This window comes from Numida meleagris, chromosome 2 (assembly GCF_002078875.1).
Source record: "Numida meleagris isolate 19003 breed g44 Domestic line chromosome 2, NumMel1.0, whole genome shotgun sequence".
Classification (NCBI taxonomy): Eukaryota; Metazoa; Chordata; class Aves; order Galliformes; family Numididae; genus Numida; species Numida meleagris.
This window is the reverse complement of record NC_034410.1, coordinates 126,571,517-126,597,726: the sequence shown is the minus strand read 5'-3', so window position 1 is coordinate 126,597,726 and position 26,210 is coordinate 126,571,517. Positions and strand designations below refer to the sequence as shown.

Genomic DNA, 26,210 nt, shown 5'->3' with positions numbered 1-26,210 from the left:
GTTAAAAAGCTAAAAAAAATTTACAATTTTCATCTAAGAATTTCTTCACAATTCTAAGTCTTCATTATATTATATCCTGAACAAACAAGGAATTCAACAAATGACTTAATGTCTACGTGCTGAAGATAAAAATGGCACTGTCCTGGAATGCCAGGCTGCCGAAGTCAGTAGGGTTTCTCTAGAATGAAAGACTTTGCATCCTTTTACCACTCTCACTGGTTTACACCTTTTTTCCCACCCAGATTTGCACAATATCGTATCAGTAGCAACATCTGAATACAAGAGCCTTTCCCAGTTTTCAAAGACAAAACTCAATCTCTTTATTAGCATCCTCCTGGCTCCATTTTTAAATCCTTTACTTCAAGTACCAGCAGAGAATCCTGGATCAAGTCTTAAAAACAGTATTTAAATAAATACACCAACATTAATAAAATAGCTTTGTGCACAGAACAAGTGAAACAGGAAAAGCAAGTATTTTGTTTTCCTAACTTTAGGCATAATAAATTCATTCAAGGAAACAAGTGAGAAGTATATGCCAGTATTCAATACACTGAGAAAATACCAATGCTACAGTGATCACAATTGCGAAATGCTGGATGGAGTCATCCAAAGAAGTCCCACTTTGTTTACGAGCTAGCTAATCCACACCCAGATTCATTAAAACAGTTAAGCATAGACATAATGTATGAAGATGACAGTCTCAGTATTTTATCAATATCCTTGCGAAGTATCTCCTTAATTTCTTCCTGAAATCCCTGGATGTTTTCCAAAAGAATGGCAGGTAGCAAATTTCATTATTTACACCACCATCTCTGAGACTTATATATCTTCAGCTGTTCCACAACAGAGACATTTATGGAACTAGATGAAAAACATATGCAGACCCAACTTCTACGCACCACTTATTAATAAAGCCCTTAGTAATCCAGTATTTTTATTTTATGCAACAGCTTCACCTCAAAATGATCTTAAGTTACTATATTATACCTCATAAGGTAGAAAGGGTGGATGTTTTAGATGAGGGAATTATGGAAAAATTATCCTGTATGGGAAAATTAAATGCATCCACAATTTGGTTCCAAGGAGTGAAGCTCAGTGGCTTAGCTACATCCTGGATTCTAAGCATAAGCTATAAATACTCATATACACACAAAAAACATTCTGTCTGTTAACTACTTTACGTAAAAGCCTGGATTTAAAGGATATAGTTGCATGCATGTTCGCTAACAGTTCTCTATACCATAATCAAGGTATTAATCTACCACACAAACTAAAGCATCACATATTTACCTGAAGACTGGAAAACTTCATTCAGTAAAGCTTCATTTATCACCACAGAACTGACATTTCCAACAGGATGACACCAGCTCTGATAAATAGTTTGGAGCAAAAGGGTTTGAGCTCTAGTTGCTTGAACTGTCAAATTTGGAAGTTCAAATATGCATTCTGTTAGTGGGACATGAGCTCGCTTGGTCCTGTTTAAAATATTGAGAGAAAAAAATCATTAGTTTGATGCAGAAGAATAACAATCCAAAAACTGAATTATAGAACAGGAAACAACAAGCGATTAACCACATAAAGACAGTTATGTGCCCATTAAAATTCCGTCTCCTAAGAGCTTGTTCTACTTATCCTGAAATTCACACAAAATGAGTTCTCTTAAATGCTTTCAACTTTACATCTTCCTGCATAACATGAGATAAAAATATCTGTTTCTATGTAATTATCTCTTGGTTTTATCATATTAAAAGAAGTCAGCAAAATAAGAGGTACTCAAAATCGTGCAATTACTAAAAAAGAAAAATCTGTTCAAATATTTATTGGAAAAAAGTTTATTTTAAAGCTTACTGTGAATCAGTAAACAAAATGAAATATTTATCTTGATATAGAAACCTACGTAGACAATAGTCATACAAGTACAATACAAAAAACCATATGTTCTGTATTTACCCTCATATTCCATCCTTGGCTGACATACCTGGCTCACTAAAAGTTTCTAAGTAGGTAATAATATTTTTCAATCATTTTTAATTCATAATCTAGTGGGAGGCTTCAGAGCATTTGGAGAGCAGGTCAAGGTAAAGGATATTCTGTTTGGAAATAAATTCTTCTGTGACAGCATAGCCCAGTACCAACAGGAAGGCTCTTCAACAACTACAGAAAGTAAATTACCTCTTCCTAATACATATACTATTACCTGAAATTATGCAATAGATTTCCTACATTCAGAAATTACAGCGGTTCTTCACTTCCACTCTGGGGCCTTTTTCTGAAGCACATTTACAACACTATTATCTTTGTTCTAATAACCTCCTGCTCCACCACTGAGATCTACTCTTTCCACATGAGCATTATTTTCTCTAGTGTACCCAGAATATAATACACTGACACACAGATAAGCTTATCTGTACCTATCTGTATTATTGGAGTCTCCTTTTAAATATTCTGGGTGTACTTTCTAGAGCTCTTCAAGTATATTAGATTTAATTTAAGGTACTGGAACATCTCATAAGAGGAAAGGCCGAGAGAGCTGGGCCTGCGCTGCTTGGAGGAGGCTCAGGGGGACCTCATCAGTATCCATTAATACCTGAGCAGACGGTGCCTAGAGGACAGCCAGGCTCCTTTCAGTGGTGCCCAGTGCCAGGACAGGAGGCAATGGGCACAAACTGGAGCACAGGGGCTCCCTCTGAGCACCAGGCAGCACTGCTGTGCTGTGTGGTGTCGGAGCACTGGCTCAGGTTGCCCAGAGGTTGTGGGGTCTCCTCCTTGGGGATGTTCAGGGGCTGCCTGGCCGTGGGCCTGGGCCCCCTGCTCTGGGTGTCCCTGCTGGAGCAGGGGTGGGCCAGAGGGGCACAGAGGGCCCTGCCAGCCTCAGCCATTCTGTGGTTCTGTGCTCATCTCCACCATCAGTGAAGTCATTTAGACACTAAACGTTGAAAGCTGGAAAAATGTCCTAGGAGAACAATGATGATGTGATTATGACATTTTTTTCAAATTAGTCTTAATATTTCTTATGAATCTGCATTTGCAACCTAAACTTTCAGCCCTCCAAGACATTGTCAGTGCGTCACAGTTACACATTTTAAGCACATGCTAATTAGACAGAAGATGCAACCCACGGAATTCTGAGTAAAACACTTCAAAAACTGGGAAATGTGTAAAGTTGAGGTTTTTTTTTTGGCAGACAAGACCTGCTTATAAGCAGATAAATCATGAGACCCAGAATCTCTCCAGCTCTCAACCTAACAAGATGGCTGTTTATAGCAGAATATATGGCAATGTTTTTGGTTGGTTGTTTTTTCCTTCAGTGGCAAAAGATTGTAGACAGTCACTAGAGACAGCAGGATGTTCCATGAACTCAGAAGCAGGCTAGTGAAAATATCGTTCCTGATACTCAAACTCTAGAATCTCTAGCAGACTGAAGGGCCACAAAATTCTGGCAATAAAGGGATTTCCTTGCACATTCTACCTGCCAGAAGAGTGACACTTCACCAAGAAAGCTGTGAAGGAAAAAACACATCACTTCTCAGATTCATCATGGTCGTCATCTAGATGAAGAAGTAGAATAGCAAAACATTCTGATTCCTAACACTTTTGTCTCATAAGCTGTAAATGAGGCCTTCGTGACATATGAAATATTGTTTGTAAACAAACATTCTGAACATTAAAAGCCACAAAAAAGTAATCATTATTCACTAAAGTTTTTTAGCCTTACAAACTGTGGAATCTACAACCTACTGAGGAAAAAGAAGAAGGAAAAAAGCACAGCAGCAGAACTGCCTCTGAGTAACAACTCACTTGAAGCTGAAGATGACTGTGCTGTCAGCTCCAAACGCCATTTCCAGAAAAAAACATGGATGAAAGGAAAGTCTTTTGTGATCATATGGGAGAAGTCATCAGACATGTGTCTGGTATTAAGAATTTCATTTAGAAAGAAAAAAGTTTGGTTCAACTGTTTGAAATGATAAGTCTTTGAAATTTAGAACTCCCATGATTTGGATCTGCCTTTTAATTTGACAGCCCTAAGGATTTTCCTAGAGAACCCACAGATTACATGCTGTCTGTGATTACTACTCTACTATGTGCAGCACAGTACATCAAAGGAGTAAGAAATATCCATACAGAACTCCTGAAAGTCATCCTATCCTTAAGTGTGAACTTCAAACACACTGTGCAGATTCCCAGAAAGTGTTTCTCCTAAAAGGTACAAATACCACATATGGCCATCTGAGAAAAAAAAAAATGCATCCAAAGCAAGAAAACCATTCAAGAAGGAAAAAAGGAAAAGAAAAATAAGCTAGTTAGAAAACTGGAACTACCTTAACGAGAGCTGAAAATAATACTAGTAAAGTCAGGTAAATACAGAAGAATGCTGCTTGGTTTAAAAATAGTAATAATAACAAATATAATCTGATCCAGACAGCTGAAGGAAACTAATAACATGAATGTAACACCGAGATCACCCTCCATTTCACACAACTAGACAAAAAAATACCACCCACAGATTCACACATAATCCTCAGTATCAATGTACTACAGCTTTCTAATCACCAGAAGAAAAGCTCTGGGTGCCATGAAGAACACAGAGGGTTATCTTGCAACACTGTGGTGTTTTCTAATGCTGGTTCAAGTTAGAATCTATGTTTGCTTTTGTATAGGTGGGTTCATTTTTTGCTGTTTTTTTTTTTTAATTATTGTAATTCAAGCATAAAAGGTGTGCATACTCAGAGAAGAGTACATAAGGTGATTCGGCACTTAGGAAAATCCTTCCCTGCAGAAGGAGACATCATATACACAGTAAATAAAAATTTTAAAATTCCATATTAAAAAGCAAAATCATTTGCTGTTACATAATTCTACTTTTATGTAAAATTTATTCTCATGAAAATGAGACATGCCTTTTAGCAAAGCTTTTGCAAACATGAGAAGAAATGTAATGTATGGTGACATCAATGTAAACAATCTAACACTCCTTTTATGAAGCCATTTACTGTAATCTGGTACTATTTATCTCATTGCAGAAGTGCAGTTTAACTGTCATTAGATTATATTTTCTATTTTTCCCTTTAATTTCTGAATATCATTATGCAGGGCTAAAATTATCTCTAAAATAGGTCTGGAAATTTCAAAAGACAGGTTCCCTAATGTAAAACTGGGAATGATGAAGACAGAAAAACATTTTCAATGAAATTCAGGACAAATATGACTAGACAAGTATTACTGAACTCACGTGCTTCAGAGAGCTATGAGAATAGCAGCACACAATGCAACAGTGGAAAAGATTTAAATTAAAAGTTTGGCTATTCATTTAATAGCTTCTGTACTGAGCTATATGCAATATAGAAGTTGCACATAAAAAGATCCCTTAAGGATAATAGCAGCATGTGAATTTTTTTTTTTAAACAATATGCAAATTCTAAGCTTTTTGTACTTCAACAATCCCAGAGGAATTATGTGCACTATTTCTTTTCAGGTAACTTGGGAAAAATAGGAAGTTGAAGAAAATAAATCCTTTTTAATAGAAAAAATAAAGGCCATAAAGGTGTGGGAAGGGGAAATGTATTGTACCATGTGTACAGCAAATGTTACTTCAAGAAAATTTTAACTAGACCTGGCTAGTGATGAAAGTGCATTTATAATTTGGGATTTATTATGATAGTTTTGAAACAAATAATGCATTTAAAAGAACTTAAAATACAAGTCTGCTACCAAACTGCACCTGTTAATACAGAAAATCCATCATTAATAAGGTACTGAGCTATATTTAACCGTAGTTTATGACTCAAGAGATACATTCAAGCAATGAGTGAAAATACAACTATAAATATTTTTTTTCAATAAACCAAATCTGTGTTTCAATACTCTATCATTAAATTTGTATTAAGCAACTGCATGCGACCTCATATCAAAACTCTTTACCATATTAAAACAGTTATGACACATAGTTGGTGTCTAAAGCCACCACTTAAAGTGCACTGTAAAGTTGTAACAACAATAGAAATAACTATTTCTCAAATCTTTATGCCCAAGAGTTAAGATGCAGTTCTGAACATATGTTCATTTAACTGAACAGCTTAAAAAACTACCAATTCTAACACTCTTCTCCAGGGGAAAATAAATCCTAATGTAACTAGCAGGATAGACTACTCATTAAAGCTAAACTTGGACAAATTCCAGAATAAATTTAAGGAAATATGAACAAGCAAGTCTTGCTATGTAGTGGCATGGAGTGAAAATGAATCTGTCCTAATTAAATGATTTTTAAATACACTTTGGTTGTACCCTGTTTGCTGACAAACTCTAATACAGACTTGCTGAAATATTTGGATGAATCTGGAATATCATTAAAGAAAATAGTTTTCCTCGCTGCTTTTGAATGAAAACATGAATTGGTCCTTATTATATGCCATGCATAGACACCAATATAACCAATCCATGTTAAGTTCACAGGCCTGCTATGAAATATCTTCAGTTTGTAGACTTTAGGAACAGCAACTCATTCTTTTAAAATCAACACCTCCAAATGATTGAAAGAATATAGCGGTGAACAGCTGGCTCCAAAGGTTTATATAGAGTCCCCAACTGCAGAGCTGGAACCTGCAAAATGTTTCCAAAAATTTAATTTTTCTTATTACTCATATCCTGTACGGTAAAAAACTATTAGTTCATTTTTTCCAAAATAACAAAACCGGTAACCTGCTACTAGAACCCAGCAACTGTGCTTCAGAAGAACCTGAATGTAATTTAAACACCTTAATAATTTCAGTCAGCATTTGTACACCTTCCCTCCTAGGCAAACAGAAAATGTATGTTAGCTTTATATTTGGCATGAACAAGGACTTCAGCTACACACATGCATCAAATCCATATTTCTACTTATTCTGATCCTTCATATCAAGAAAATGACCATTTTGATCCTTTTACTTAACATCAGTGAAGCAACTCTTACTGAGTAAAGCAAGCAACACCAAATCTTTGAAGGCAGCACTCAGGTAGAAGAAGAAAGGGAAAGGAATTTAACAAATACAGTTTTGAACTACTTCTTTTTTAAATTCAAAACTACTGTCACCGTTACAATAAAACAGTAATATGACAAGACCACATACACTACCACTAGTTTTAGTCTTAAGACAACCACTTACAGTTACTTGTGCCAGAGAATGTCTTATTACCACCAAATAATTAAGCCTACTTTGAAAGACTCAATTTCAAAAACATCTCCAGGATTCATGCCTTCTAAACTTCTTGGGCACTACAGGCATCACTAAAGGAAGTCAGACCACTTAGGCCATCTCTTACACAGATGAGACAGCTGCAGTTGTCTTTTGTCTCTTATTTGTAGAAGTACTGCTAATAGTACAATTCATTACAAGGAAGAAAACCATTGGAAATTTAACAACTTTTCATTTATTGAATAAACGCCTTTCTGCAAGTTTCATACACAGCACTAGAAGGAAACAATATAATCATTTCTAACCTGGCTGTTGTCTACTTTTTGGGGATTTTTTTTAGCATCATTTTTGGAATTGAAATTGACAGTGATGAAAAAATCCTTGCCAGTGTTAATTCATATATGAACTTCAGAGAGGCACAGATTTCCCTGAAACGATTGTGAAAATAAAGCAAAGCAGGCCAATTTCAAACTTCAATTTATCTGAAAAAGTGATCAGAGAATTTGCATTCTCAATTCTCATTACAGTGTGAGTATGAACAGAACAATGAAATTCAGCCCTGTACAACAAAGCAGAAATAAATGCACTATTACAAGAACAAAAAAAATGATTACTAACTTCAAATAAATATTTAAGAAGGAAGAAATCTTGCAAAAAAATCATTTTGAAGCAAAGCATGCAATAATCTGGACATGCATATTAGGAACTCAAAACTTTGGTCATTTTTATACCATTTATGTTGTTCTTTTACAGGTGGACATTAAAAATGATGATCACTACATAAGAATAATATTACTGATTTGTGAAGCAACAAGGAATTGAGACGCAGTGACCTCAGTGGGATGGTTACTTTATGTGCTGTGAGACACCAAGAGAAAGCACTGAAGGCTGCAAGAAAGAACAACGACCCAGAAAGCGAGGACAGGAAATTTTTAATTCAGCTAGGCTTGAATACAGTCACACTAAGCATCAGGTAAATACTTCTACCCACTGGATTAAAAGTTTAACAGAGAAGGGAAGAAAGCAGTCTACCTCCACTACAACTTGAATCATTGGCTAACTATGGGCCCCAAAATGCACAAGATTCAACCTAAAACTTTGTTGGTATCAACAAAGGATAACCCTACAAGGGGCTGGTTTTTCAATCTTATTTATGGACTCAACATAAAGCTCCAACTTTGAGAAATTGCATCTTCTGAATTCTCCAGGATGTGTGAGGGAAAACCATAAAAGGGATAAGAAACTCTCCTCATAGAATGTGCTCAATGACTATTTCAAACTTTTTTTTTTAACATTTTATGTATCTATTCTTCCTTTACTTCTGCAAGAAGGTCTGCTACTTTTCTTCACTTGAATCAAGGAATTTTATTGACATTTATAGAAACTGAAAGGATTTTAAAAAGGAGGGAGGTTGGAATGGACATGGCATCATTTAGCTGCATTATGTCTGAAGAGATCCAATTAAAAGGACTATGAGAAATTTGGTACTCATAACTGAGATAAAAAATCAACACGAATGTGAAATCTGGAAATAAGCAAGAACTTCCTACATGGAACAACTGGTTTTGTGATTGTGGTAGAGGGGATCCTACTAGAAGCAGAGCACTTTTACATCAACTGTTTGAGCTATGCCTGGCCTCTTCTCAGGAGAACTATTTGTTGGTAAATTATAGAAAATGTGGACGTGGAAATCTGCTGGAACTTGGAGATGCTTTAGCTGGAGATGCAAATGATCAAGACCACCAGAACTTCCAAAAGAAACCAGGTAAAAGTAAGAAGCGCTACTAGCAATAAGCCTCAGAACAGCAAAGTTATGTAACTGCTAAGAGAAAGAACAAAGTGTTACTTTTTTTTTGCAGCTTTTGTAAAGCATGCATCATTGCCTTAAATACTACAATGTAATCAAATCTCAGAAGCCACAGTGGTGGAGCAGAACTTTGGAAACTGCTTTCCCATAAAGTAGTGCACTGTCCAGACCCACCAGCTCTCCCCCTCCCTCTCTCCTTTTGCTCCCATTTCCCCCTCCACGCACTCCCAGAAGCAGCAGCAGCAACAGCCATTAAATCAATCCTCTAAATCTGCCACATAGAGCCATTTGGTTGCCATTAGCAGGTAAAACAGGGAGCCAGGAGGGCTCAGAAACACATTGGGTGCTCAGTGAGAAAAGCTGCCACAACAGTTGCTTGCAGGACACAATGGCATAAACCAAGAGCTGGACATGAAAGCTGCTGCCATATGATGAGGAAACATGCTTAAACTGCTGTTATCAGGGAAGTAAGAACCACAGTGGGCAGACTTGAGAACAGCAAAGACTTCGATCTTCCTTTCATGCAGCCAGAAGTAAAAAGCAGTAACTCTCACCAAAACCAACTGCTCCAATCATGGTTTGGGGAAATTCACTCAATTCAGCAACTAACAACATAGACACTTACAGGTATTTTTGTAGTATTGAATTACCAGAAGCACAAATAAGGAATTTTTTTTTTTAAATAGAGATTTCTATACAATACGATCATTTGAAATTGCATTCACCTCTTTTTTTTCCCCTTAGTTATTGTCAAATTACCCTTCCTGTTCCTAGGGAAGTTGCAAAAGAAGGGAGCTCAAATACAAATCAGTTATCTCTAATAAATTTCAAAATGTACAGGTATTTCATCTCTTAGTCCATTCCAGCCAGGGAACTACTTCAAATTTCAGACTTTAATCAGTATACAACTGTTATCTTACTACTCTTTGGAAATTATAGTACATGTTTGAATATTACAGATATATTATTTAATAGAAACAGCCCTGAATACTCCCCAGTTCATTGGCCCTGTATGGTGAGGACCATTCCATTTGCCAGAGCGCAGCTATTCAGAGATGACCCTACCCTGCAGAATGAAAACATCCAAAAAACTTGAGTCCAGAGCTCTATTTTACAAGGAAGAAGAGTTGCCGCCCAATACATCTGACTCCTCTCCAAAGCATGCAAATGTGAGGATGTCTCAAAAATGCAGTCATGGAGAACAGAGTTTTTTTCTTTCCATCTGAACACACCTCCTTCAGTTAACCTGTCTTGCAAGCTAGGAACAGTGGCTTGTAATAGATAACAGAGGAGGAGGAAAGTAAGGAGAAAGGAGGATTGAAAAGAAAATAGCCTCTTTCTGCAGAGCCAGGAAAAGCTTTGAGCAGGAGCAGATCTAATGACTTCTCTGTCTCATGAAAAATTCTGTGTAACTTGGCATCCTCCTAATCCTTTTAGAAACGCTAAGAAAATGACAGAAGACCATAGTAGTATACAAGAAGGAAAGACACAAAAATGCCCATGGATTTATCTTCCTCTCCCAGGTATCACACTACAAGAGTTTCAGTACTTCACTATCCTTCTTGTAAAAATCTTTTTCCTTATATCCAGTCCAAATCTCCCCTCTTTTAGTTTGAAACCACTTCCCCTAATTCTATCACAACAGACTCTACTAAAGAGTCTGTCCCCTTCCTTCTTACAGCCCTCCTTTAGATACCGAAAGGCCACTCCCAGGTCTCCCTGGAGCCTTCTCTTCTCTAGGCTGAACAGCCCCAGCTCCCTCAGCCTGTTCTCTTAATGGAAGCCTGACTTCAGTTCTTCTTTTCTTCTTCCTTTTTTGTTCAAATTGCCCTCCAAAATTCTCAGGAAAAAAAGAAACTGTTTCAGAAATCAGAAGCTCATGATCCTTGTAATATCAAAAGCTAATGAAAATCAGACAATGCATACCAAACATACAGGGTCCAGTGGACATCCAGACATTAGCATGTGTTCAACACAGTACCTGTTCCTCAGTATGTACAGACAGATTACTTCAGCATACTTTCAAAGGTGTTGCTGAATATGTACATAAAAAAGCCTTTATATTTGGTTTACCTGTTGCTTGGATTGGAAATAAATACAGCTTTTTTTTTTTTAATATTTTCAAGTCCACAGTTACTTGGTCACCACTTGTCATGGTTATCAAATTCATCTGAGCTAGTCACATTAACATGCTTACAAAAATAGGTGTATAAAAACTAGAGAGTTTATGGTACTTCGTTCCAGGTGGTAACGAAGCCTACAAATCTGAGGCAAGCTCCACAGAGTCAAAGGATATGCTATGGTATACAATTTCATACCATTTCAACAACATAATTCTATAGGGAACTATAAGTCTTAATGCTTGTAAAGTCAACCTATTTTCTTGCAGTTACAGAACTGAACAGCTAAAATATTTTACAACAATGCTTTTATTCCTATCAATTCCCATGACATTTTCATTTAAAAAGAAAGTTGTAAAGAAAAAACAGAAGGGAAAAGAACAACTGTAACACTAAAGTACACTTCAAAAACCGACATAACAACCAACATTTGAATGAGTCTTGCTAGCAAGATGAGAACAGCTGTGCTCTGTGCTCTTAATTTCAGCATGCAAGTTTTGAGCAGGCTATATGTTTACTAGACAACTAAGCAAAGCCAAGTGCAGGCATCAGCAACAGTCTGTGACTGTACATACCAACTACACTTTCCTCAAGCAATGTTTAAGCAATGCTGAAGAGACCAAGCATGCCGAAAGCTTAATCCAAAGCAGGATGCTGGTTACAGGCATGTTTTATTTAGTAGTGTAGATGCAACCTCAGATACTATTTCTCTTCAAGATTCATTGACAGAATTAAAGGAGAAAAAGCGACAGCAATTGCAGGCAAAATTCTGGAGAGAGAAAAAACAAATACTGTGTGAAGAATTGCCACTGTCGATCTCCAGAGGCTAGAGTTTACACAGGTAAAGACTCAAAGTGAGAATCACTGAAAAGCCTCGCCAGTTTTCTACAATTGGTGGTAATACTAAGAAACAGAATTTCCAAATTCATCTAGCAAAAAAGGTATGTGTCTTAGGGATTCCAATTTTCTTTAGCATTAATTCAACATGACTGCAATTAAACATCATGACAGAAAGTTTTACTTATCTCTCGCCGGTCTCAAGTAAAGCAAAAAAAAAAGCTTTAAAGCTGAATATCCTACACATTTTAAATGATGTTCCATTTACTTGTCCTTAGCACAAATCTCAGCAAATACTAATGGCAACAGTTACTAAACCAGGATAATGTATTCACCATGTGCAATCACTTTCCCTGAGCAGATACTAGTTAATAGGTTTAATTTATTTTCACTGAAGAGCCTTGACGATTAATTAACCTAAGTAATTACACTAGAAACAGTACAGATGACCACCCCTTGCAGTCAATTTTGCTGGTTTTCCTCCTCATGGAGAAAACTGAAAAATACAACTGCTTCCAATTTACATTGATTAAAAAGTGCACTTTTAACAGATTTGCTGAATGCTGCCTGCCACATCTGCTAAAAAGCAGTAACATTAGATCTGGACTTAATTAAAAAAACTATACTAGAAGTTTTCAACTGAAGTTAATTTGTAATCACAGTAATCAAGCTACAAGTCATGTACGCAGAATGCAAAACCCCTCCTGGGCAGAGGGTCGTCCTTGATAACTGACAACTGTTCCTTCCAGAATACCACAGCTGAAAGTGCCACAAAATGTTCTTGCTGAACCTCGATATATTAATATCAATACCAATCAAAAAATATTCTGCAGAAGTTCCTTACGCGCCTTCATTCTTATTTGCAAGCATAGCCTACTTAACTTTTATTATAAAGGTATGTTAAACTGCTTTCAGTGAAAGATCATTCTCATGCTAAAGCTGTTAAATCACCCTATAGCCATGTTCACAGCTTACTATGATATACTGACATACCTGCTCTTCCAACAATGATGGACAGCCATAGTGAAAATCCCAACCAAAATTAAGTTCAATTTGGTGTTTTGGTTTGATGCATTTTCTAGGCAATGGCATAAAAGTAACAGCGCTGAAGTAATCCTGCATACTCCCTAGACTGACTGTTCGCATCTGAGGCAGTTATACCTCTTCAGAACCCACGTCTGTTTTTGTCAGTTCCTGCACAGTCCATATCACTGACATATCTCAACAGTTCAAGCAGGTTTTCACACGTGCTCACTCTAACTCACATTACACTGATGTGGCTGAAACACTCTGCTGTCCCATGCACTGATGGCATCTGTTCAGGCATGCAATCTTCGATACTTTCTGTTTCGAAGGATACCCTGAATTTTCATCTGGCAGTTATATCCAATTACTGACATAACTAATAGTCATAACTGAATGCTACAAAATGAGTTTCATGTGTTTTCAACCTGTTTCTGCTTCTGACTCAGGATCCAAGCATACCCCTCAGCTGCCCATGTGAAACACAATCCACATTCAGCCAAAATTGACATTACTCTTGATTTACTGTGACTAGCCAGTAAACCAGGCTGCCAAATTCAAGACGCAAGTGTCAATTTATTGGAGAACTTCCTTGATTTATGATTTAACGTTCACAGACTTTGGATATGTCTGTGTTTCTTGCCAGGGTCCACTTGTCTCGGACTAGCGCACCACTGCACTGAACTGCATGACAGCTGCATCTCACAGCTCACAAGCTCACAAATCTACCACCATTTCTAGTTGTAAGCAGCATTACTCCCCTGGAACTACCCAACTACCCTGAAAATATGTTTTAGTCACAACAGTAACAGAGTTCACCTGATTTCCCCATTGCATACTTTCAATCCTCCCTCTTCAGCATGCAACAAATCCTAAAATGTTCTACTACCGTCACAGTAGCACCTTGCTGGTAAAGGAGACAAGTTCCTTGCTAACCAACAACCTCTAACTGTTCAACAAACCAGATCTTCAAATGCTGTACTGTTTGTGAACCAGCATGAATTGGTCTCGTTCTCTGATATCATTAAAAGCATGCAGGATTTTCAAGATGACTCAGAAGAGCAGGTACACATCAAAACTTCTCCTTACTAGACAGGAGCACAAATAAAATGATGAATTCTGCCAAAGCGTGGCATACCACTACATGGCTTTGATTAAGCCAGCATGGAGGAAAACAGAATTAAAGCTGTAAAAGGATAAAAGAACACTTTTACGCTGTTACTTTTACAATAACTAAGTTACAGCAGAAATCTAAAAAGTAGTAGAGCAAGGTCTTCAGAACCCTCACCTATTTTGTAATGTTAATTTTAAAGTTATAAATGGAAAAGATGCAATTCTGAGTACAAAGCATCCATCTGACATTTACATGGCCACAAAATCAAAGTAAAAGCTAGAAAGTCAGGTAAGAAAACTGAAAATGCAACAGGCTGCAGAGGCAAGGCATGTTTCTTAATTGTCATTGTATAATAGTTAGCCAAAAGGAGGTTATGACCTAGCATGCCAATCTAATACAGATGTAACAGATGGTAGAGACATAGTAAATATTTACCTTTACAGTCATTTCCCCACTACAACACGTCCCTTAGTACAATATCTAAGCATTTCTTGAACACCACCAGATACAGTGACTCCACCAACTCCGTCGGGCAGCCCATTCCAACACCTGACCACTCATTCAGAGAGGAAATTCTTCCTAATATCCAACCTGAATCTCCCCTGGTGCAACTTGAGGCCATTCCCTCTCGCCCTACCACCAGTTACATAGAAGAGGCTGACCCCCACCCCACCACAACCTCCTTTCAGGCAATTGTAGAGAGCGGTAAGATCTCCCGAGCCTCCTCTTCTCCAGAGTGAACAACCCCAGTTCCCTCAGCCACTCTTCATAAAGTCTGTGCTCCAGACCCCTCACCAGCTTTACTGCCCTTCTCCAGACATGCTCCAGAGCCTCAATGTCTTTCTTGTAGTGAGGGGCCCAAAACTGAACACAATAGGGGAAGTGCAGCCTCACCGGGCTGAGTACAGAGGGACAATCATTTCCTTGCTCCTTCCGACAGCACTATTTCTGATACAAGCCAGGATGCCATGGGCCTTCTTGGCCACCTGGGCACACTGCTGGCTCATGTTCAGCTGAGTGTCAACCAACACCCCCAGGTCTGTTTCCTCTATGCAGTCTTCCAGCCACTCTGCCCCAAGCCTGTAATGTTGCCTGGGGTTGTTGTGGCCAAAGTGCAGGACCCAGCACTTGGTCTTGTTGAACCTCATCCCATTGGCTTCAGCCCAGCAATCCAGCCTGTCCAGATCCCTCTGAAGGGACTTTTCTATCCCCAAGCGGACTTACACTTTCTGCCAACTCATTGTCATCTGCAAACTTACTGAGGGTGCACTCAATGCCCTCATCCAGGTCATCAATAAAGATAATGAACAGGACAGGCCTCAATACTGACCACTGGGGAACACCACTTGTGACCACCACTTGTGTCCGATTGCCAGCTGGATTTAACTCCATTCACCACCACTCTACAGGCCCAGTCCAATGGCCAGTTCTTTACTCAGCAAGGAGAGTACCTGTCCAAGCCACAGGTTGCCAGCTTCTCCAGGAGAATACTGTGGGAGACAGTGTCAAAGGCTTTGCTGAAGTCTAGGTAGACCACACTGACAGCCTTTCCCTCATTCACAGGTGGGTCACTCGATCACAGAAGGAGATCAGGTTGGTCAACCACAACCTGTCTTTTGTCAATCTGTGCTGGCTAGGCCGGATCCCCCAGTTGTCCGACACATACCATGTGATCTCATTCAGCATCATCTCGTAATGATTCCTTTCAGGATGTTCAGATATAAAGAACATTCAGTAACTGCTGTGTATTCTGTGATCACTCAAGTGCAGACCATGACATCTCAGACACTAATTTACTCAGCAGCAACTCAACTTCTTCATAAAACGTTCATTCACACACTCAAATTTAACATTACCAGATATCACACAAGTTCATGCTGGTGCTCCCTGTAGACAGCAAGCCCGCAGCTACTGCTCCGGTCTCAAAATAAGAAAGAAGGAACTATCAACTCCCTGAAAATGAACTACTGCATTGATTAACCAAATAGAAAGGATGCAGAGATAAGATAACACCTACAGCATCTAGGTAACATGCCCAGTTATGTCCTTATTCCACTAGGTTTCAGAAAGTCAAAAGCTGTCACAGGTGAGCCTTCCCAGAAATGGATAATGGAAGATGAGAGTCTGGAATACTTATCACCAAAAGAGAACAAAGAGAAGACAAGCAAGAAAAGAAGAAAAACAATGAAATGAATACAAGACTAATTCCTGGCTCATAAAACATGGATGACCATCCAAAAATTCCAGATATTGGAAAAAAATAAAAGGAAGATCATTCAGAATCTACACTCTAACTTCAATATTATGCAGAAGTACAATAAAGTGGTATTTTATAAAATAATAGAGGGTTCTTAACACTGAACTGCCTACCATGAGATATCTCATCTGTTACCACAGAAATTGTAGCTTTTTTTTTTCTTCCCTTTTGGCTAACTCCTCTCAAGATTTCTGTTTGGTCATAAACATTCCTGTCATCCATTCTGGGCTTTAAACCATATTCTGCTAATTCTCAGTTGTTTTTAAGACATCCTCCTGAAATCTTTGAAAGCTGCTTTACAATCTGGCACGCAACACTACATAAAGGAGCTGTAAAATATTGACACTAACATAGTATTTTGCGTCTTGTTGTACTTGATGCAAATAAAATACCAGATGTTTTTATTTAAATATGAAAATAAGTACACAACAATTTAAAAGATGACAAAGACATAGTTGACTAGTAAGTTTGAACCAATTTCATTTACCAGAAGAACGTGTATTAACTGAAATTAAAGCAGACATCAATCTAGTAAGTAAAATGAAACAGCACTTTCGCTACCTTAACGGTAATTTACTGGAATTTATTGGGCTGTTGCTGAAATTTTGTTAGAATATGCTACTGATGTTTATCAGCTGAAGTTTTTCAAAATAAATATTACAACAATATTTAATATACAGTATATGTTTTGAGATTATTATATTGAAACTAGAAAACAAAGCTATTCTTCTGATTTATGTCAGAAATAAAGTTGAGATTTTCACTGCTAACTCAAAACATACTACCTGAGGGATTCCATAACAGTTCATAAAATGACTTTGTTTTTAAACAGTATGGTCTGTGGTATATATTTTCAACCAAGAAATAGAAGAACACAAGTAGCATCAGATGTGTGTACTTTAAGAAACTCTGGAATGTGAAATCTAAAAATCCAAATAAAACAGGTGGTATAATTTGGGGGAGGGGGGGGAAGGAAAATGAATTTAAGTTTAATGACATTACCAGGTTATCCGACCAGACTAATTCTCACTCACTGCATGACTTCAATGAAGCTCTCAGTCCTTGTGCTGATTTCGATTTAGTTCAAGTGCTATTTGATGTATTTCATCTGGAGTTTTATTCACTTCAAACTACACTTCATTTAACCTGGCTGCTGCTGTACTCATTTGTTTTTCTACTTTATTACCCGCAAATTGGTGTTGCTTAGTTTAGATAAATTGTTGGAATAAGTTAATTTTATATAATTATTTCACACTGCTAATAAATAACCTTTAGAAGGATATCATGTCACAGAAAGTGAGAAAGTTACTATTAAAATTCTAAAATACACTCCTTCTGGTCTCGCAAAAATCTATTAATAAAATTTGAATTGCTATGTTAAGGCAGCACCATTCCCCCCCACCCTCAAAACTACTGCTTGTTTGGTTTTTTTTTCTCCATATTATTAGTCTACCATACTCTATTTTCCAGCTGGGCACACATCATAATACTAGGGGGAGGGGAAAGCAGAGAAAAAGAGACAAAGCACATGAAAGGGAATGTTATAAACAGCATTCAGCAGCACATGTGTGAGAGTGCAAGAAATCAACCATGAATGACCAAGCACAGTGAAAGCAAGCAAATGCAAAAGAGAGCACAAGTGCACTCATGAGAAAGCACTAAGATTCAAATACCAGTTAACTTGTCAGATATTTCAACCACTTTAATCTCTAAAATTATCATGTTGCACAACTATCCATGAGTTCTTGCAATACACTACATAAATGTAAGTTTGCTGTTAAACAGTAACATATTTCCACAATTAACTAAGTATCACAAACCTGAGCTCAATGTTAAGTGTCAGGTTATGTCAGGAAAGGCTGTGTCAATCCTACCAGAGTCCTAACGTGCTCTAATTAGTACGTGCTGATTATTGGTTATCCTGGTCTATTTTTTTTTTTTAAGCAATGTGTCACAACAAAACAGCAGTTCAGTTGAAATGATTAGTACTGTTATGGACTACTGATGGAAAATATGAGAAAGTCAATTAAGCTGCTACCACCTGGTGGTGTCCAGATTACGCTCTTACATTTAAGACAGTATCACAGCTTGTAAGAGAAAACCTAGTGTATTCTGTATGTAGAACTAAGAATAAATCCAGTACTCTATATTTTCCCCCTTTCAAGTAATCTAATAAACTTGCACAAACATAGAACACAAAATATGAAGCCAAAATATTTGACACATTATCCTGTTTACCTGTTATTATATGTAGTATTCCTTACAATTATTTAGTCACTAAAAAAGTATTAGAGGCAGTTACTAAGAAAACTTTTTTGTCCAATGCATCGCCAAAATGCATTCTCTTGAAAATAGTTTTATAAATACAATTAATATATTAAAAAATATACATTAACATTTACAGTCGTAAGTTCATTTACTACAGAGTTTGCATAGCCTCTTTCAGCCAAACAAGGATCTGAAATTCTGATTAACAGGTATCCTTACAGAGAGACTTATTAATGATAACATACTTCACAGTAGAATATCACAGAAGAGACAAAGAGTTTAGGGAACTACACATATGAAGCTTGGCATTTTTAAACTGTTTATTATAAAAATGAGTATGTTACTTAAACACACTGTACATACTTCATGCTTACCAATATTTGGGAAACTTGATCAGTTTGCCATAAAGAGCAGTACTGAAAGAGGGAATAACTGGAACAGGGAAGCAGTACAGTCCTCTGCTGTCCAAAGAGGTCAATGCTGCTTGAAAACCAAATACCTGTAAACAAATGCAGCTAGTCAAACTGTGTACTATCATGATTAGATCATTTTCAGATTACTTCTATGTACACTGACTTTTTGAAAACATATTGAATATATATTCTATATTTTAGTTACTTGTATTGTAAAAAATATATTTTTAGATATTTTTTGCTGAAACAAGTATTACTTAAAAACAGTTAAAATACATTATTCTGTATCTTTTAAATTTGAAGACTGCACATCGTCTTTCAGTCAAGTAACATTTTTTCTTATTGTAGCAACATTAGCTAGAAAAGTGGTATTTAAGGAAATGAGATTATACCCTTCAAAGCTTTTTTCTTAATGAGACAACCTAAAAATTTCACCTCCATAACTCTCTATGATTTCCCCCTGTTCAGTATGGAAAAGGGACAGTTGTAACTCTCAATATTATACTCCACCTCTCGAAAAAGCTGATCAAACATCTGCTAAAACTGTCTTGAACCGAAAAAGTCCTCAAACCAAAAACCAAATAGATGACTTGCGTATTGCTGTTCTAATCACATTACATGTGACAGGAGTAAACACATCAGTCAGAAAACTGAAAGCTTGCCATGTAATTCTGGGACAGTGTTTTTTATGCAGGCAGTAAGAATTTCATTGTTTAAATTTCTATTTAAGATATCAGCACACAGGTGAATGGATAACTGAAAATTTTAGCAATCAGTAGACAGTATTAACATTTTATTTGCATTCAAATGTCTTTCAGATTGCCTGAGAGGAAAGCACATCTTAAAAGGATGTGAGGCCTACCTTAAAACTCGTCCTGAGATTTCAGTTTTCAATTCAATTAATATCTCAGCAGACAGCAACTGAATAATTTCACAACTTCTTAAATTTCTCTCAGGCTAGCAATAAGAACTCCTTTTATAATGGATCTTTAATTGAGAATGTTCAAAGTTTTTTCCTCCTATAATGAAAATATCTGAAGTTGTTTGGCAAGGGTCTCTGCATACCTCATTGTGAAGGCTTTGCTGTACTAATATAATGAAAAAGCAATATTTCTTCCTCATAACATCATACCAAGTTGCTACATATAATTCATTGCAATCTACATATTCTGCAACTGTTATCTTTAAATAGGGGAAATGTTTCCTCAAATTATTTTAACTCAATACTGCCACAAGAACCTTGGAGTTACAGTTTGCATTGTTGCTTCATGTCAAGTTCTATGTTCATGTTACAGAACATTTGGCTCCACTCAGAAGTAGCAATCCCAAATAATAATATTCTGCAGGATGTACTTGGCACATCCTGAAAACACTCTCCCTGGAAACTTAACTGTTACAACTAAGGATTACCTATACTTGTTTTAACTTTTTCTCACCATCCTGCAAAAAGAAACAGAGCTCAAGACTTCCTTTACCTTCAGATAGCAGTGTGAATAACAGTAATGAAGAAGGTTATCAGATGGCTGGCTGAGGCTGCTGACCATATGTACCAGCTGCTCGGCATACATTGGTACGGAGTGTTCCAGGTTGATTTTATCCACTAGTATTCTGACAGAAGGTAAAGGCCGTAGGGGCTGGAAGCTTGTAGCATTCAGCAATCCACTGAAGTTCTATGGGAGGGGAAAAAGCATACAACTATTACACTTACATATTACACTCTAAACATCTCTTTCTTTCAAACTATACACACATGAAAAAACAAATCCACATGTAATCAAATTTACTGATTGCCGCAGCCTTACGATCAAAATAATATGCATTCTTAAATATTTTCAAAGTAACTTCTTCTGTGGTAGAAGTTTACAATTCACTTAAAACATTTTTAGCCAGAATTGTACTGTGTGTGAGAACCCAGGTGTTGGCAGGTGGGTACCCGCAGGGGAGGCCTGTGTGAGGATAGGCCAGTTCTAGCCACCACCACAGCCCTACCACAGGGCACAGCTGAGGCCAGCGGACAAACTGATGGTGCCTCCATGGAAATGTACATAAGAAAGGGCAAAAACACCACACAAGCTGAGTTGTAGGAGAAAATAAGTGAGAAACAGCAGCACGGTCAGCAAAGGAGGAGAGGGAGAAGGTGCTCCAGGTGCCAGAGCAGAAGTTCTTCCCCCGCAGTCCTTGGAAAAGACCATGCTAGAGAAGGTATCCCCACTGCAGCCTGCAGAGGAATCCATGTCAGAGCAGGCTTTTCCTCAAGGAGAGCATTCTGTGGGTGGGGCTCACCACAGAGCAGGATGAAAGTGTGAGGAAGCAGGAGCAGCAGAAACGGAAAGCTACGGACTGAGCACAATGTTTCCTTTCCTCATGAGAGAAAGAGAGGTATATAAATCAAGAATGAAGCAGTGAAATTGAGCCTGGGAGAAAGGGGGAATGAGGGCTAGTTTCTCACTATCCAAATCCATTTTAAATGGCAATAAACTAATTTTCTCCAAGCTAAGTCTTGTTTTCCTTGCAATGGCAACTGGTAAGTGACCCTCCCGTCTTTATCTCTCCCTTCCTGTGGAGAAGGAGTGAGAGATCACTTGTGTGGGCAGCTGGCCAAGGCCAACCCAACCCAGGGATATGCAAAGATTTTATTCTATAAAATATTTACTTTTTATCACTCCGAAGCACTATCACCATACTAAACTCATGGTCATCTAACCTTTACACAACAATATATTACATATTTGCAATCATGCCAGATTTCTCAACAAGAAAGAAAATGCAATTTCTTACGTCCACCTATATTTTTTCATAGTTTCTGCTAAAACAGAGTAATACATTAGTACAAAACAGACATGGACAGAACAGAACGAATTTCTCAGAGGACTACCAAAGTTGAAAGGAGAGGTAGAGCACATAAGCCCTCTTTTGGGAGAGACTGAGATAACTGGCATGCTCAGCTTGGAGAAGGACAAGGAGAGATCCTGCTACTATATACAGCTACCTACTGGGAGGGGACAGAAGAAGGAGACAGACTCTTGTCCAAGGTTTACTATGAGAGGAGATGTAACAACAGACAATCTGAAACAGGCAACTCCAAAGGGGTACAAGCAAAACCTTCAGTTTTAACAAATCTAGCTAGTTACTGCACACACCACTGGTCTTAGTCATCTACAGGGAAAGATCATGTGCACCAAACTCATTTGGAAATCAGTAACACATCTGGCACAAAGCATAATAGTTCAGTGAGAAAATTCAGTTCCACCCCAGGATAGGTATAGTTTCAATTTTCAGTATTTCCCATGAAGACAGAGATAAAAAGCACAGGTGTAACCAGGCTGGTATTAAGGCAATACATGTTCAACATGCTTCATGTATTTCAGCTTTAATCATTTCTAAGAAATAACACATACTGATATAAAGAAGTGAGTAAGTGTTGGTACATACATACCTTCTCACCCATGATTACAGGCATCAAGTGGTCAAGTAAATTGAACTCTGCCACAGGGATTATAATTGTACATTTAAGAATGGTGAACGTTGTAAGTCGAGTGGGAATGTATTCCTCCAACGATGCTATTTCTTCTGAGCTTGGCATAGTTCTAGTTCCATCTATAAGATCTAAAATTAACCAAGATCACATAAGTTTCACTAAAATACGAAAGACTACAGTGGCTTTTTCAACAACAGTTAGGGACTAACAAAATATGGAAAGCAAATTTCTTTCCTCCATATTTAATACACTTAATCATTCATAATTTTTTTATTCACAGGTTCTAAGGCTAAATGCAGCAGTAACTGGATTTCAAAGTGAGGAAAATCCAAGTTTTAGATGTGAGAAATCTATAAAGCTGTTTTAGTTTTATGCAAGAATCATCCTGTTTTACCACAACTTATTTCCATTCAATTTTTGTCCAGTTTAACTATTACTTGAAACAAATAAATGTCAACAGGCATTCTTTCTTCGCTAAGAATCCAAAGAGAACTTCAAGTTCTCAGTGAAATAAGCCCTCCACCCAATAAGAGACTAATGACTGAATCAAATAGCTTTAGATTGTCTGAAGGTCAAAATGCCTGGAATTATCTTAAGAGGTACAGCCAGCACTGATGGGGATACATGAATGTTTCATTTTTATTTAAAATTTTGCTTCTTTAGAATGGTAATATCCCCTGGCAGATTTTAACTATTTGGAATTTTCAACTTCAAAAATTACTGAAATTCTGGTTTAATTCTATATATTTTGTATAAGAAATAGGAGCAAACCTGGCTTAGTTCTGCTATACGGCTCATATTCATGTTCTAGAGCACAAACTATCATTTTCATTATCCGGTGCACTGCACTGCTATCCAGTCGAAGATTGAGTGGACCCACAATGAGGCTTTTCGTAGACATCTCCTGAACATTTCCAAAATCTTCACTCTTCACTGAAGGGTCTTGCTGATTCCCAGAAACTACAAGAAATTTTATAAATAGCAACAAGTTACACCAAACAATTGGACATAAAATTTTAATGTGCTCAGTTATTTTTGTTTCAAATCCAGAGATCAAAGATTTTCACAAGAAACATAGCACAAGTTGAACACAGGAATATACTATGAGAGCTTTAATGTATTTAAACAAGAGCTGTTCCCATCTAATGTTCAGCAAACAGGGCAAGATTCTGCCTCACAACCACGCACAGCCTAACCTAATCAGTGAGGGACTTCTTTATTATCCTTGTAACTCTCAAGTTTCTGATTCTTTAACAATATCCAAACTTCTGCAGAACCTTAAACCAGGATGCCAAAGACAGCTTTGCTTTTCAATACCTTCTAAATCAGACTGACAGATAAGCCCTCCCTTCCATTCAATGATGAGGTAAAGCAGGGACAGTGGGAATGGAAACTTCTTGAATCATTTTGTCTCAAACAATTTTTCAGAACTACCACAGTAAATCTCTGTATCCAAAAGATCAACAGTCTTGTGTTCAGAACATACTGTACCAACTGAAGTATAACTATCAGTTTTCTCATAATGAGGTACACGGATTCAGTGTATAACAGTCACCTACAAAACACTATGCCTGCAGTTCTCTAAATATACTTCATGGAAAATTTGGTTAAATTAAGCAAATTTCAGACACTTAAATTTTCCTCTTACATCTGGTTTATAAAACAATATCTTCGCACCTCTAACACTTAGTTCACAAAACTCCATTTTTTTCCCCAGTAACTCATTATTACAACAGTCTTCATTATTTTGGTACAAGCACAAAACATTAAATATCTCACAAACCATTATGCAAATCAACAAATCAACAGTCTGACAAAATAAGAATCAAGACTAAATGGATTCTCAGAGCATTTAGCCTACAAAAAAGAAAATATGAGATAAAACTGAAAGACGACAGTTTAATTCATTCACTGAATCTGGATAGCGCCTACTCCTTACAAAGCGCAATAGTCCGTAACCTTATGGTCAAAGCTGTGACAAATAGGAAAAACAGGCAAGACAGTCATTGCAGTTGCTTCACCATGGTGTTCAGAATGTCATGCATGCACAATTAGAGAACTGTCCATTTGGCATGTTCTCTTTGTGCTCTTAAAGGAAGTCAAGCCACAAAAACCAAAGGCTATGCACACGATGCACCTACTTTTTCCATGATGCAAATCTTTTACTGTTAACTTCTAAACTCTTAACCCTTTATCCAATCTGGATCTTGTACATCAACTCACTATGCAAGGCAGATCCCATCCCTATTGCTTTCAAACTATCCACCTGGATGCAAATAAAGTTTATTTCTCTACATTAATCTAATAAATTCCTGTCTTTCTGTTACAGTAAGAAAGAATGCACACTTGTAGTGAACTATGACAAAATCAGGATAATATTGTCTCCAAATTCTAGTTATGTCATCTTCCTCACCAAGATAACCTGCCTGCACTAACATAAAGGGCAAGACAACAGCTGGTCAGACTGAACAGCGGGAGCTGCAGCTGCTGCTGATAGCTGACCTACCACTTTGTCAAGGAGGCATTGGATCTGTGAACTTCTGAGCAGCCAAGGCTTCACAGTGGAGCAGCAGAGCACAGTGTGCTTCACAGCTTCAAGACAAACCTCTTTTTTCCTAAAGAATGCATGTTTTGTTTCTGGCTGCCTGAGAGAACCTTAGTTTTCTGTCAGCTGTAGTAGACCAGTCCCATTTCCGGGTGAAGCAAGCTCAGCAGAAGAGGAAGAGAGGATGCTTTGAATGTTCTTTTTTCCCCTTGTGCTTAAATCATTCTCTACCGGAAGACTTGCTTCTAAGCACTGGCAAGAAGAAAGGTTGCCCAGTAAACTGAGGGTACTAGAATATGCCACAGAGCTCACCTAACGGTCTGCAAGCCTCCCCAGGCCTGACTACTTTGCAGAAATATTAACTTTGTCCCTAAAAGCCTAGAAGAAGTGGATAGTGAAAGCACTTAGCCCAGGAACATCTAACTCATGGCCTGCAGGCCACATGCTGGCCAGCCGAGCCCAGCCCATCCTGCAGCCACCCCCTGCCCTGTGCCATCATGTTAGCAGCTCTGCCCCACTGAGTGGCCAAGCCCCAGGCACACACCCATCACTCAGTAACAGCCAAACATCGGTGTGCAATGGGCAGTCTGGACTGAAAACACGGCACTGGGAAGGCACAGTGCAGTGCTGACCCAAGTTACGGCAAATAATTGTATGCATTTTGATGCAATGGTTAAACAGTTCTGTGAACAGTAAAAAATATGCAGCCCTGCTTTCCATTCTGATAAAGGAATTTGAGAACAGGTTTCAAGATGACCAAAAAATCATCCTTTTTTTTTATATTTGCAATTCTGTTTTCAGTTTACATTAATAAATTACCTTCAGATTTTCAAATCGTATGCACAGAGTTGCAATCATATATTCAACTCAATCTGGTTATGCCTCATTACCATACGTAAGACTTATTTTAACAGAGAAAAATATCTGTCGCCTCATAATCACACCTTATTCCTGTCATCATATGGCTGTACATACATTTGTGAGCAACTGATTTCAAGAGTGAAGTATAGGAAGAGTAAAATTCCACCAAAAATCTGAGGAACACCTTGAGAACTCACAGAAAATTGCAACTATTTCCATCAAACCAGGCACTGATGCATTAATTTCACAAAAACAAGGTCAAAAATACCACGAGCCTCGTTTTTTTGTTGCTCTTTTTTTTTAATAAAAATACAT

The 26,210-nt window shown here is 37.6% G+C and overlaps 1 protein-coding gene across 7 annotated transcripts in view; it reads right to left on the bottom strand.

Annotated features, from left to right (window-relative positions):
• Window positions 1-26,210, bottom strand: part of VPS13B (vacuolar protein sorting 13 homolog B) — a 421,101-nt gene that overhangs the window by 332,312 nt on the left and 62,579 nt on the right. For 6 of the 7 annotated variants that reach the window (XM_021386667.1, XM_021386662.1, XM_021386666.1 and 3 more), the window contains 5 exons: window positions 23,261-23,449; window positions 22,448-22,617; window positions 20,487-20,681; window positions 18,973-19,097; window positions 1,291-1,475 (listed from right to left, as the gene is read on the bottom strand). In XM_021386667.1, the coding sequence (XP_021242342.1) occupies window positions 1,291-1,475; window positions 18,973-19,097; window positions 20,487-20,681; window positions 22,448-22,617; window positions 23,261-23,449 (864 nt within the window). Of the gene's footprint in view, window positions 1-1,290; window positions 1,476-18,961; window positions 19,098-20,486; window positions 20,682-22,447; window positions 22,618-23,260; window positions 23,450-26,210 lie in introns of those variants that run through there. The other variant, XM_021386669.1, reaches the window with a different exon arrangement.